At 51.4% G+C, this 12,549-nt stretch overlaps 1 protein-coding gene across 1 annotated transcript; it reads left to right on the top strand.

Moving 5' to 3' along the window:
* The first annotated feature begins 4,412 nt into the window (after positions 1-4,412).
* Positions 4,413-12,545, top strand: REC8 (REC8 meiotic recombination protein). The gene is made up of 19 exons (XM_060175290.1): positions 4,413-4,570; positions 4,666-4,734; positions 4,845-4,987; positions 5,070-5,145; positions 5,248-5,365; positions 6,333-6,417; positions 8,041-8,111; positions 8,521-8,656; positions 8,746-8,818; positions 8,896-8,987; positions 9,096-9,145; positions 9,443-9,583; positions 9,909-9,975; positions 10,057-10,205; positions 10,416-10,464; positions 11,722-11,788; positions 11,871-11,990; positions 12,189-12,295; positions 12,394-12,545. Exons 1-19 carry the CDS (start codon positions 4,515-4,517, stop codon positions 12,483-12,485), a joined length of 1,761 nt encoding a protein of 586 aa, XP_060031273.1. The 5' UTR covers positions 4,413-4,514; the 3' UTR covers positions 12,486-12,545.
* The last annotated feature ends 4 nt before the right edge of the window (positions 12,546-12,549 follow it).

The raw sequence follows: 12,549 nt of genomic DNA, 5'->3' as shown, positions 1-12,549 counted from the left end.
TACACCAAAATAAACCAAAGCTGAGCGGTGCTCTGGTGTTAAAAAAATAAAATAAAATAGGGAGTCAGGCGGTAGCGCAGCGGGTTAAGCGCAGCATGTGGCGCAAAGCGCAAGGAGCACTGTAAGGATTCCGGTTCGAGCCCCCGGATCCCCACCTGCAGGGGAGTCGCTTCACCGGTGGTGAAGCCGGTCTGCAGGTGTCTTTCTCTTCCCCTTTCTTCTCCTCCTCTCTCCATTTCTCTCTGTCCTATCCAACAACGATGACAACAATAATTACAACAATAGAACAACAAGGGCAACAAAAGGGAATAAATATTTAAAAAATGAGAATTATCTATTTGAAATTATTTAAAAAAACAAGGGCAGCAAAAGGGAAATAAATAAAAATATTTAAAAATTACATATTTTAAAAATGTTCATATCCTTCTAGCTATAAGGCATATTATATGCTGCCTAGTAAAGACTCAGCTCTTAGTCCAGCTGAATTGACATTATTTCATTCCTTAATGAACAGAAAGAAATCGAAAGAGGAGGGGAAGACAGAGAGGGGGACAGAAAGAGAGACACATGCAGACCTACCTGTGAAGCGACTCCCCTGCAGGTGGGGAGCCGGGGATCCTTATGCTGGTCCTTATGCTTTGCACCACCTGCCCTTAACTTGCTGCGCTACCGCCCAACTCCCTGTAATATTTTTTCCCCTTTTGTTGCCTTTGTTGTTTTTTATTGTTGTTGTAGTTATTATTGTTGTTGTTATTGATGTTGTCATTGTTAGATAGGACAGAGAGAAATGGAGAGAGGAGGGGAAGACAGGGGGAGAGAAAGATAGACACCTGCAGATCTGCTTCACTGCCTGTGAAGCGACTCCCCTGCAGGTGGGGAGCCCGGGGCTCAAACTGGGATCCTTACGCTGGTCCTTGTGCTTTGCACCACCTGTGCTTAACCCACTGCGCTACCACCCAACTCCCCCTGTAATTTATTTTAATGAGAGAGAAATAGACACCAGAGCACTGTTCAGCTCTGGTGGTGCTGTGGACTGAACCTGGGACTTCAGAGCAGATGAAAGCATTATTTTTTCTTTCTATTTCTTTCTTTCTCAGCTGTGATTTATGATGGGGCAGGGGATTGAACCTAGGACTCTGACGCTTCAGGCATGGAGTCTCTTTGCATAACCATTATGTTATTTACTTGCCCTCTTTTTCCCCCCTTGCCTCTAGGATTATCTTGGAGCTCAGTACCACAGTATGAATCCACTGCTCCTGGCAGACATTTTTTCCATTTTACTGGATAGGACAGAGAGAACTTGAGAAAGGACGTGGAGATAGGGAGAGAGGACAGGAGTAGATAAGTATAATGGTCATGCAAAGAGATTCATACCTGAGGCTCCAAAGTCCCAGGTTCTGGCCAGGCGGTGGCGCACCTGGTTAAGCACTCATATTACAGTGCACAAGGATCCAGGTTCAAGCCCCTGACCCCCACCTGCAGGAGGAAAGCTTCACAAGTGGTGAAGCAGGGCTGCAGGTGTCTCTCTGTCTCTCTCCCTTTCTATCTCCCCCTCCCCTCTCAATTTCTCTCTGTCTCTATCCAATAATAAATAAATAAAAATATTAAAAAAAAAAGTCCCAGGTTCAATCCCCCGCACCACCATATGTGTACTCTGGTGGTCCAGGAGGTGGCAGAGTGGTAAACCTTTGGACTCTCAAGCAGGAGGTCCCAAGTTTGATCCCCGGCAGCATAGGTGCCAGAGTGATATCTGGTTCCTTCTCTCTCCTCCTATTTTTCTCATAAATAAATAAAATCTTTAAAAAAAAAAAAAGTGACAGAGGATCTAGTGGGGGTTGTATTGTTATATGGGAAACTGGGGAATGTTATGCATGTACATGTTATGCATGTTATATTATATTTACTGTTGAATGTAAACATTAATTCCCCAATAAAGAAATTTTAAAAAATAAAATAAAATAAAAGGAAAAAAAAGTGGGAGTCAGGCCATAGCACAGTGGGTTAAGCACAGGTGGCGCAAAGCGCAAGGACCAGCGTAAGGATCTCAGTTCGAGACCCCAGCTCCCCACCTGCAGGCGAGTTGCTTCACAAGTAGTGAAGCAGGTCTGCAGGTGTCTATCTTTCTCTCCCCCTCTCTGTCTTCCCCTCCTCTCTTCATCTCTCTCTGTCGTATCCAACAACAGTGACATCAATCATAACTACAACAATAAAACAAGGGCAACAAAAGGGAATAAATAAAAAAATTAATACTAAAAAAAGCATAAGGGTGCTCTGGTTTTAAAAAATAATAATAAAAAGGGGCCAGGAGGTGGCGCACCTGGTTAAGCACACACATCACAGTGTACAATGACCCGGGTTCGAGCCCCTGGTCCCCACCTGTAGGAGGAAAGCTTCATAGATGGTAAAGCAGGGCTGCAAGTGTCTCTTTGTCTCTCTCCTGCTCTCTATCTCCCCCTCCCCTCTCAATTTCTCTTTGTCCCTATACAATAATAAATAAATAAAACAATAAATAAAAATAAAAGGAGAAAGACACTTACAGACCTGCTTTATTTACTACATGTGAAGCTCCCCCCCATGAAACTTCCCCCCTCCCCCATGAAACTTCCCCCCTGCCCCATGAAACTTCCCCCTGCAGGTGGGAAGCTGGGGGCTCAAGTCCTTCTGCTTAGTACTATATGCATTTAACCAGGTTTGATACCGCCAACCCCCACTTTTTTTAATAGAGAAACTGAGTAAGGAAGGGCAGATAGGAAAGAGAGAGACACCTGCAGCGCTGCTTCACCTTTCATTAAGTTTGCCCTCTTCAAGTAGGGATTGAGGACTTGAACTCAGGTTCCTGTACTTGGTAATGTGCTCTTAACTGGGTGTGCCATCACGTGGCCCTATACAACTTAGTTTTACTGAGAATTGTGTGAACCAGATGACTTCTGTATGTTGAGAAGTATGTTGTGCATCCAACAAAGCCAACACCTAGTTCATCCAGGAGACATTCACAGCTGGAAAACAGCCTGAAGGGGCATGCCCACAAAGAAAACCTTTCTGGTTTCGGGATGATGCAAGGGGCCTATGCTGTGGCTCGCCAGATTAAGTGCACCTGTTACCATACAGGAAGACCTAGGTTCAAGCACCTGGTCCCCGCCTGCATGGAAAAAGCTTTACTTTACGAGTAGTGAAATAGTGCTGTGGGTCTCTCTCTTTCTCCTCTATCTACCCCATCTCTCTCAATTTTTCTGTCTCTATTTAAAAAAAATAAATATATTAGGGCAAGACAGATAACATAATGGTTATGCAAAGAGACTCTCATACCTGGGGCTCCAAAGCCCCAGGTTCAATCTCCTGCACCACCATAAGCCAGAGCTGAACAGTGCTCTGGTAAAAGATTTAAATAATAAAATAAATAAATAAATAAATAATTCCAGGAGATGATGCAGTGGATAAAGCATTGGACTCTCTAAGGTCCTGAGTTCAATCACCGTCAGCACACGTACTAGAGTGATGTCTGTTTTTTTTTTTCCCCTCTCTCCTCCTATCATTCTCATTAGTAAATAAATAATTTAAACAATAGAGTAAAATAAAAATAAAATAATGAGCACTGCTCATTTTATGGTGGTGCTAGGGACTGAACCTGAGACCTTGGTGCCTCAGGCATGCATGTCTCATTCTCCACATAACAAACAAACAAAAAAAACCCCACACCTTCTGGGAGCTATGGAATCATATGGGTGCATTTGCAGGTAAAGTCCCAACAAAATGCCTGGTGCAAAAAAGCAAGCAAGCAAACAAATCGACCCAGTAAGTCCTCTCAGTGCTTCCTCAGAGATCAGACTTCGTCACCTCCCGCTTTCAGAACCCCAACCTCCAGCAGGCCTTTGGAGGGGCACCAGGCGGGGTTGAAGGGGTTGGAGGACAGGCAAAGTGCAACCTCAGGTCGCACACGCACTCAGGGCACCGCCCCGGGTTTGACCCCACGCCCCTAGGAGCTGAAGCGCCCCAGATGCCGGCCCTGCACCCACTTACGGAAACCTTGTTACCACGTGAGAACGACAACCCATTGGTCAGGACACCTCACAATGGCCCCCCCTGCACGCAGGAGTCTCTCCATTGGTTCGCGACCAGCCTGGGGGCGCCCGGGAACGAGCGCTGCGCAGGGATCCCTGCTCGCCATTGGCTGTCCCCACCTCTCCTCAGCAGAGGGCTCCTCGCACCCCTGTCCCCCCTGTCCCACTCGACCGCGACGCCGGCGGGCCGGCTCTGCCTCTGGACCTGCACCCGGCCGGCCGTCCAGCCCGCAGCCCAAGTCCGGATGCCCCAGTGAGTCCGGCGCCCCGCCCCGCCCTGCGGGCGTGCCAGCCCCGGGAGAGCCCACGAAGAGGGACCCTACCCACGTCTCCACCCGGCAGCCCCTCCAGTGGTGCCTCTGTGCCCCTCGTTTGTCCAAATCCTTGCTGCCCCCACGCCCGCCCGCGCGAAGTCCCCCGGCCTGAGGAGCTGGGCACCCCCCGACTGCAGGGACCATGTTCTACTACCCCAACGTGCTGCAGCGCCACACCGGCTGCTTCGCCACCATCTGGTAAGCCCCCCCCCCAGCCCAGGCCACAGTGCGCGTGTGCACGGGGTGGCACCCACGCCCACGCCCCACGTCCCTCTCCGCCCTCCACCCCCCAGGCTGGCAGCTACCCGGGGCAGCCGGCTGTTGAGGCGCGAGTACCTGACGGTGAACGTGGTGAAGACCTGGTGAGGCCCAGAAGAGGAAGGGCCGGCCGGGTGTGGGTGGCGTAGGGGGGATGGGTGAGGCGGGTCCTCGGTGTCGTGTCGCCTGCCATCAGGGCACCCTGTCCCCTCAGTGAGGAAATCCTCAACTATGTGCTCGTGCGAGTTCCACCCCCCAAGGTGGGCCTGCCGCGTCCTCGCTTCTCGCTCTATCTCTCAGCCCAGCTCCAGATCGGGGTGATCCGGGTCTACTGCCGGCAATGCCAGTACCTCGTCGGTAAGGATGGGGGAGGTTTGGGGGGGGGGCTCCCCACTGCCCCGCCCAGGCTGGCTCCCCACTTTACCCTCCATGCTCACAGAGGACATCCAGCATGTCCTGGAGCGCCTGCACCGCGCCCAGCAGCAGATACGCATCGACATGGAGGAGCCCCATCTGTGAGTGACCCCCCGGCCCCTGCCCCCCTCAGGTCAGGAGCCTCCCTGCTGGACCTCAGCTCACCAGGGCTTTGGTACCTGACCCCACACATTTTCTCTCAGCCCCAGTCTGCTTCCTAACTGCCTGACCATGATGGAGGCCCTGGAAGATGCCCCAGACCCCTTCTTTGGCATGATGTCCATGGAGCCCAGACTTCCCAGCCCCTATGACATCCCTCAGGTAGGGCTCCTCTCTCTCCTCTCCTCCCCCTTCAGATGGTGTCTCAGTGGAGAATAGGGAGGTCCAGCGTGGTTGTCTGCGGGACTCACCTAAGGACCAGCCTACAGGCAACCCCCACCCCTACTATCTCCAGTTCCCATTACCAAGGCCCAAACCCAGGCCCTGGGCTTCCCTACCCACCCCCCTCCATTCTAACACCTCCACAATCACTAGATCCCTCCCTTCTCTTCAGAGTCACTGCCAGTTGTCCCCACACCCCAGACCAGAAATAACCAGCCCCAAGCATCATTCAACATGTCGCCTGGGCATACTTGATTCTCAGCACCAGTCAGTAGACACCCCCCCCCCCATGTCCTAAAGATGCCAAATCACTTCTTAGCTACCCTTCATAGTCACCCCACAGTCTCTTTGTTTTTGAATTTTTTTTATTCATTGTATAAAGATAGCCAGAAATTGAGGAGGGGGGGAGAGGCAAAGAGACACCTGCAGCACTGTTTCACTACTTGCAAAGCTTTTCCCCGGCAGGTGAGGACTGGGGGCTTGAACCTACATACTTGCGCATTGCAACATACATATGTGCTCAGCCAGGTGCACCACCACCTGGCCCTTCTTATATTCTCTACTAAGACCCACATGTCCTTACCAACTGTCATGAAGTCCAATTCCACAGCTAGCCATGATCAAATGTCCTCAAGATCAAGAATCATTTTTGCTGCACTTAACCCTCACACATAAGGGGCTTCTCTCATAGACATAGTAACAAAAGCTAGGAAATTGGGGATGGGCTGAGGGGAGGTCCAGAGGAAAGGGGGCCACGTATGAGTGGGGTCACTGCATGCTGATATCAGTACCTCAAGAACTAGGCTTAAAAGACTAGTGCTATCCATTGTTCAAGCAAGGTTACAAAAGTGGGAAAGTGGGATGCGGAAGATAGGCCCTCTCTTTTGTTCCCAACCCTTTCCCAAAGATTCGACACCTCTTAGAGGCTAAAACTCCAACAAGACCTCTTGATGAGACCCTTCAAGAAGTCCCTTCAGAACCTAGGAAGTTAGGTGAGTGGAGAACCTTTGTTTCTGTGGTCTGGGAGGTGGCGCAGTGGATAAAGTGTGGAGCTCAGTCCCCGGCAACTTATGTACCAGGGTGATGTCTGGTTCTTTCTCTCTCTCCTCCTATCCCTCTCATTAATAATAAAATATTTTTAGGGAATTGGGCATAGTGCAGTGTGTTAAGCGCAGGTGGCGCAAAGCGCAAGGACCAGCGTAAGGATCTCAGTTCGAGACCCCAGCTCCCCACCTGCAGGGGAGTTGCTTCACAAGTGGTGAAGCAGGTCTGCAGGTGTCTGTCTTTCTCTCCCCCTCTCTGTCTTCCCCTCCTGTCTCCATTTCTCTCTGTCCTATCTAACAACAACAACATCAATAATAACTACAACAATAAAAAACAACAAGGGCAACAAAAGGGAATAAATAATAAATAAATAAAATACTAGAAAATAAAGAAAGAAAATATTTTTAAAAAAGAAAGAGAAAACCTTTGTTTCTGATGAGAGGCACAGGTAGACCCAAGAGTGAAAGGAATGAGCATCTTTCAGGCTTTTTTTTTCTTCTTTGTATTATCCTTATTTACTTGTTGGATAGACAGCCAGAAATGGAGGGGAAAGGAGAGATAGTGAAGGAAAGAGATAGAGACATCTGCAGCACTACTTCACCACTCGCAAAGCTTCCCCCCTGTAGGTGGGGACCGGGGGCTTGAACATGGGTCCTTGCACATTGTAACACATGTGCTCAACTAGATGCACCACCACCTGGCCCCCATCTTTCAGCGTTTCTAAGGGCCGCATGAGACTTTGTATGGGTGGACTTAGTGGACTCATCAATGCCCCACATCAGTTCTCCAAGGTCAGAGAGGCAGAGAAAGAGAGACAGACAGACACCACAGCACTGAAGGTTCCTTCAACAAGGTGGGGGCCAGGCTTGAATCTGGGTTGCACACATGGCAAAGTAGTGCACTGTGCAGGTAAACTATTTTGTTCTCCCCTCCTTTAAATTTTTAAATTATTTTTGTTTTACTTTATTTATTATTGGATAGAGACAGAGAGAAATTGAGAGGAAGAAGGAGTTAGAGAGGAAGAGAGACACCTGCCGCTGTACTTCACTATCTGTGAAGCATTCCCTCTGCAGGTGGAGTCAAGAGGTTTGAACCCAGGTTGTCGTGCACTGTAGTATGTGCACTTAACTGCCGCCTGTCCCGATTTATTTATTATTGTCTCCAGAGCACTGCTCAGCTCTGGTTTATGGTGGTGCAGGGGACTGAACCTGGGTCTTTGAAGTCTCAGGCATGAGAGTCTATTTGCATAACCATTATGCTTTCTACTCCCACCCTAGATTAATTTATTATGAGAGAGAGAGACCAGAGCTGACATAAAGTGGTGTTAGGGGCCTGAACCTATATCCTCGAGCGAGCATGCAAGTTCTGTGATGTAACAGGCCAAGTATACTTAGCCCATGTTGCAGATGAGGAGACTGAGACCCCCAAATGTCCAGTCAGCACATCCAGGGTCTAACTGCCAGTGGCTGGCTTGGACCTCACTTGAACCCAGGATCACTTGATATTATTTCCCGCATGGCCATTGTATCTTGAAGCCTCTGGGCTCTTGTGTGTCTCCCCTGCCCCAACAGACAGGACCCTGGTGTCTCCTGAGACCATCACCATGCAGGAAGAGGAGCCCATACGCGTGCTGCCCATAGAGGTGACTGTCCTGAGCCATTGTCAACCCCCTTGCATCCACTTCTCTATTCCTGACTTTGCCTTCTCCGTCTCCTCCCCCCACTCCCTGCCCGGACAATGGAGCGCCCTTCAGCTCCTCCCCCACCTGTCCCTGCGGTGTGCCTCATGCCCTTGGCTTTTTCCAGAATGAAACTGGGGGGCCAGGCATCTGTCTTTCTCTCCTCTTCTCTGTCTTCCTCTCCTCTCTCAATTTCTCTCCTGTCCAGCAACAACAACAAAATGGAAAAAATGGCTTCCAGGAGTAGTGAATTTGTAGTGCAGGCTCCAAGCCCCAGCGATAACCCTGGAGGCAAAAAAAAAAAAAAAGAAAGAAAGAAAGAAAAAGAAAAAAAAAAAAAGGAACGAGGTGTGATGTGATTCTCTCCCAATAGGGTGAGCGGGACCTCCCAGAGGTCACCAGCAGGGACCTGGAGCTGCTGCTCGCTGAGGAGGATGAAGCCCTCCTGCTGGAGGAGCAGTTGCGAGGCAGGCTACCCCAAGTGTCCAGGGCCAGCCCGACATTGGACGGTCAGATTCCTGGCACAGGCAGTGGGGCTCAGGCAATAATCCAGCTCTTCTCTCCTCTAATCTTCTGCCCCATCATCATCTCTCTGCAGAGTCCAAGGAGGAGCCCCGGGCCATGGAGAGGGAAAGCATAGTCCCTCCACTTTCACCCCCAGCCCTCACACAGTAAGACAGAACCTCAGGGTGGGGCGGAGGTCAGCGTTGGGAGGCCTGTGGAACTGCTCTCGCTCCTTTCTTCACAGGATCGAGGAGGCTGCAAAGCTACTTCCAGGACAGGTCTTGGACCTGGAGGAGCTGAGGCTGACTGGCTGGGAACCAGGAGCCCCCCTTCTTGGTGAGTTCCTGCCCAGAGGCAGAACAAGGCGGAGGATCCTTTAGTGTCTTCTGTGCTGTGAGTGCATCTAGGGTGTGAGCAGAGTCAGGACTGGGGGTGTTGTTGCAGAGGTGACGCCCCCGCAGAAGCTGCAACTGCCGGCCCCTCTCAGCCCAGAGGTAAGTGGGAGTCCTTCCAAGCAGCCTCCTCTGCCCTCCCCTCCCAGGGCCGTGTCCCCTCCACTCAGCTTCCCCAGCCCACTGCTGGCCTCTGTGGGACTGTGTGCCATGGAGGTGGTCCTGCCTATACCCCACTCTGGCAGCCTGCACTTCCCAAGTGGGTACCCTCATACAAGGTGGAAGCAGGAGATAGTGGCCCTTGGTATTCTGCCAGGAGGGCCCTAGGCATGGGACCTGTCCCAAGGCCAAAGCTGGCTCAGGACTGGTAACGGGGAGCCTTGCCCCCTCCTGTTTCAGCGGAGAAGGCCCCCAGCTTCCCCACCTCCTGCCCGTCGTCGACGCCGACGCCGCCAGTTACTCTTCTGGGACAAGGAAACACAGATCTCCCGGAAGAAATTTCATGAACAATTGCAAACTAGAGCCCACTGCCAGGAGTGTGTGAGTGCCATCCAGGTTCTGCTGGGGATGGAGAGGCAGGGAGGGCCTGGGGAAGGTGTTGGCCAGGCTTTCTAAAATCCAAGGGACCCCCCACACACACTCACCACACATACTCCATCCCCCCAGCGTCTGTGTTGGGAGCTTCCACACATGCAACTCTCAGGGCTCTTCCAGTGACCAGAACTGGCATCAATTCTGCAGTGAGCAGAGCAGCTGGGGTGTGTGTGGGAAAAGCCTAAAGGAGCTGGAAGGTCTGCTGCTCTAGCACCCTGCAGAGTTGGGGAGGAACTCCCTTCTAACTGCTGGTCTTTCTCCTGCCTCACAGCCCATGGTACAGCCTCCTGAAAAGACTCTCATAAACCCAGCAGAACTGTTCAGCACCCCGACTTACTGTAAGAGTGGTAGAGGCTGGCATATGGGACCGCTGAATTTGGCGTCCCTTGTGTCTGAAATGCTGCCCTTGCTGCCCCTAGCTGGCTGGCTACCCCCAGAGCTACTGGCCTTTTGGACCCGCTGTGCCCAGCCACCCCCAAGAGCGCTCCAGCGAAGGCCACCACAGGAGCCTGAGGAGGTGGCAGCTGAGGAGGAAAGGAGGAAGACTGAGACTCTGAGTGATATTGAGGTAACTGAACCCTCACTCTTTCCCAGAGGCTGGTCTGCCCTGCTTGCATGCCAGTCAGCTGCCCTCCTATTCACATGAGCCAGCAGTGCCAGGTCATGGGTATAGGGTAGAGTGTTTTGTCCCAGAGTCAAGGCTGGTTCAGAAGGGGGGAAACTTACCTGTTCCCAGGGGCTTCAGTAATGTTTGGGGTCTGTTTTTCTCCATCTCCAGGTACTGAGGGAGGCTCAGGAGCCCAGTGGGCCCCTCATGCTCTCATCAGGTAAGTACCCAGAGTAGAGGGGGCCTCTGTCCTCGCCACCATCCAAGGAAATTAGTGTCTCAGGTGTTGGCAGTTATTAGAGGGACGGTGTAACACAAGGAAGCAAAGGCTGTCTCCTCAGTTTTTCCATGATTGTTGCTCCCCCCGCCCCCCCAGAGCCAGGGCTTCATTCATGTTCAGCCACTCCAGGCTGCTTTTTATTCAGTTAGATGGGGACACGGTATCTTCATGGGTTGCACTCATGACCATACACCCACCTTACCCAGGGAGCTCTGGTGCCCCCATCTGAATGCTTCATTTTTGCCACCAGCGTTACTGCTTGGGCTTGGTGCTTGTCTGACATCCACCACTGCTGGTGCCCTCCTCCACCCCTCCATGTTCTTTTAAAAATTATTTATTTTTTAAAATACTTTTTTCTTTTTTAAAAGATTTTATTTATTTATGAGAAAGATAGGAGAATGAACCAGGCATCACTCTGGCACATGTGCTGCCCAGGATCGAACTCAGGACCTCATGCTTGAGAGTCCAAAGCTTTATCACTGCGCCACCTCCCGAACCACTTACTTTTATTATCTTTAGTGGATAGACAGCCATAAATCAAGAAGGAAGACGGTGATAGAGAGGAAAAGAGGAGACACCTACAGCACTGCTTCACCACTCACAAAGCTTTCTCCCTGCAGGTGGGGACCAGGGGCTTGAACCCGGGTCCTTGCACATTGTAATATGAGCATGCGCTCAACCAGGTGCACCACCACCCGGCCCCTAAAGTTATTTTTTATAAAGACAAAAGTAGAGAAAGACGCAAAGCGCAAGGACCAGCTTAAGGATTCAGGTTCGAGCCCCTGGCTCCCCACCTGTAGGGAAGTCGCTTCACAAGCGGTGAAGCAGGTCTGGAGGTGTCTTTTTTCTCCGTTTTCCCCTCCTCTCTCGATTTCTCTGTCCTATCCAACAACGATGACATCAATAACAACTACAATAAAAAAACAAGGGAACAACAAAAAGGAAAACAACGAAAGGGAATAAGTAAATATTAAAAAGAAAAAAAAAAAGTACAAACACCTACAGCACTAGAGAAGCTTCCCCCCAGGAGGGCTTGAACCTAGGTCATCCCGTACAGGGATATGTGCGCTCTACCTAGTCCCCACCTAAAAGCTTCTAACAAACAAGTCACCGCACAGCTCTGACATCAGGTCTGCCTAAGGGCACCACTGTTGAGACCCAAGCAGACTTGCTCACAGACATTAACCCTCTTCCCAGAGCTGTCACTGGAAGCAGCAGAAGAGGACAAGTCCCGCACCAGCTTAGCCCCACTGGAGGAGCGGTGGTAAGCAGCTAGCTGGGCTGGGCCAGGTGGACAGGCCTATGCCACTGCTGTAACCGTTCATCCGACTTCCACGTTCTCCTAGGCCCTGGGCTGAGGCGGAGCAGCCAGAAGCCCCCCCACTGCCTGTGGTACCTGAACTCCCAGAGGTGCCCATGGAGCTCCCCCCAGAGCCTGAGCTGCTCTCGCTGGAGGCTGTGCACAGGTACCAGGGTGTGCTGTGGGGGTGGGTGATGTTTAGGCTGGGGCCTAAGCTAACTTTTTTCCCCCTCCTAACTAGAGCAGTGATCAGCTCTGACTTGTGGTGCTAGGGATTGAACCTGGAAGCCTCAGGCATAAAGGGCTTTTTGCAAAACCATTATACTGTCTCCCTGGCCTCAGTAACCACTGCTGCTCCCCACAGGGCAGTGGTGCTACAACTGCAGGCCAATAGGGAACTGGACTTCAGTGGCCTTGTGTTACCTCTCAGCTCCCGCAGGATGGCCGCCCGGGTCTTCTCCCTGCTATTGGGTGAGCATGGGGACCTGTGTGGGGATGGATGGATGCATGGGCCAGAGGCCAGCCACTACAGCAACTTTCTTGACCCATCGCTTCCTTCCTCTGGACAGTGCTCCTGGCACAGCAGATCCTCAGTGTGGTACAAGAGACGCCATACGGGCGCCTTCTGATCAAGCCGGGGCCCAGATTCCATTGTGGATAAAGCCTATTCCCAAAGCCGCTGAGAAATCAGCTCCATTAAACTATGTTCTGCCTGCCCTGACTGC

Source organism: Erinaceus europaeus, chromosome 16, assembly GCF_950295315.1.
Source record: "Erinaceus europaeus chromosome 16, mEriEur2.1, whole genome shotgun sequence".
Classification (NCBI taxonomy): domain Eukaryota; kingdom Metazoa; phylum Chordata; class Mammalia; order Eulipotyphla; family Erinaceidae; genus Erinaceus; species Erinaceus europaeus.
The sequence above is the reverse complement of the archived record's forward strand: the minus strand, read 5'-3'. Positions and strand labels throughout refer to the sequence as shown.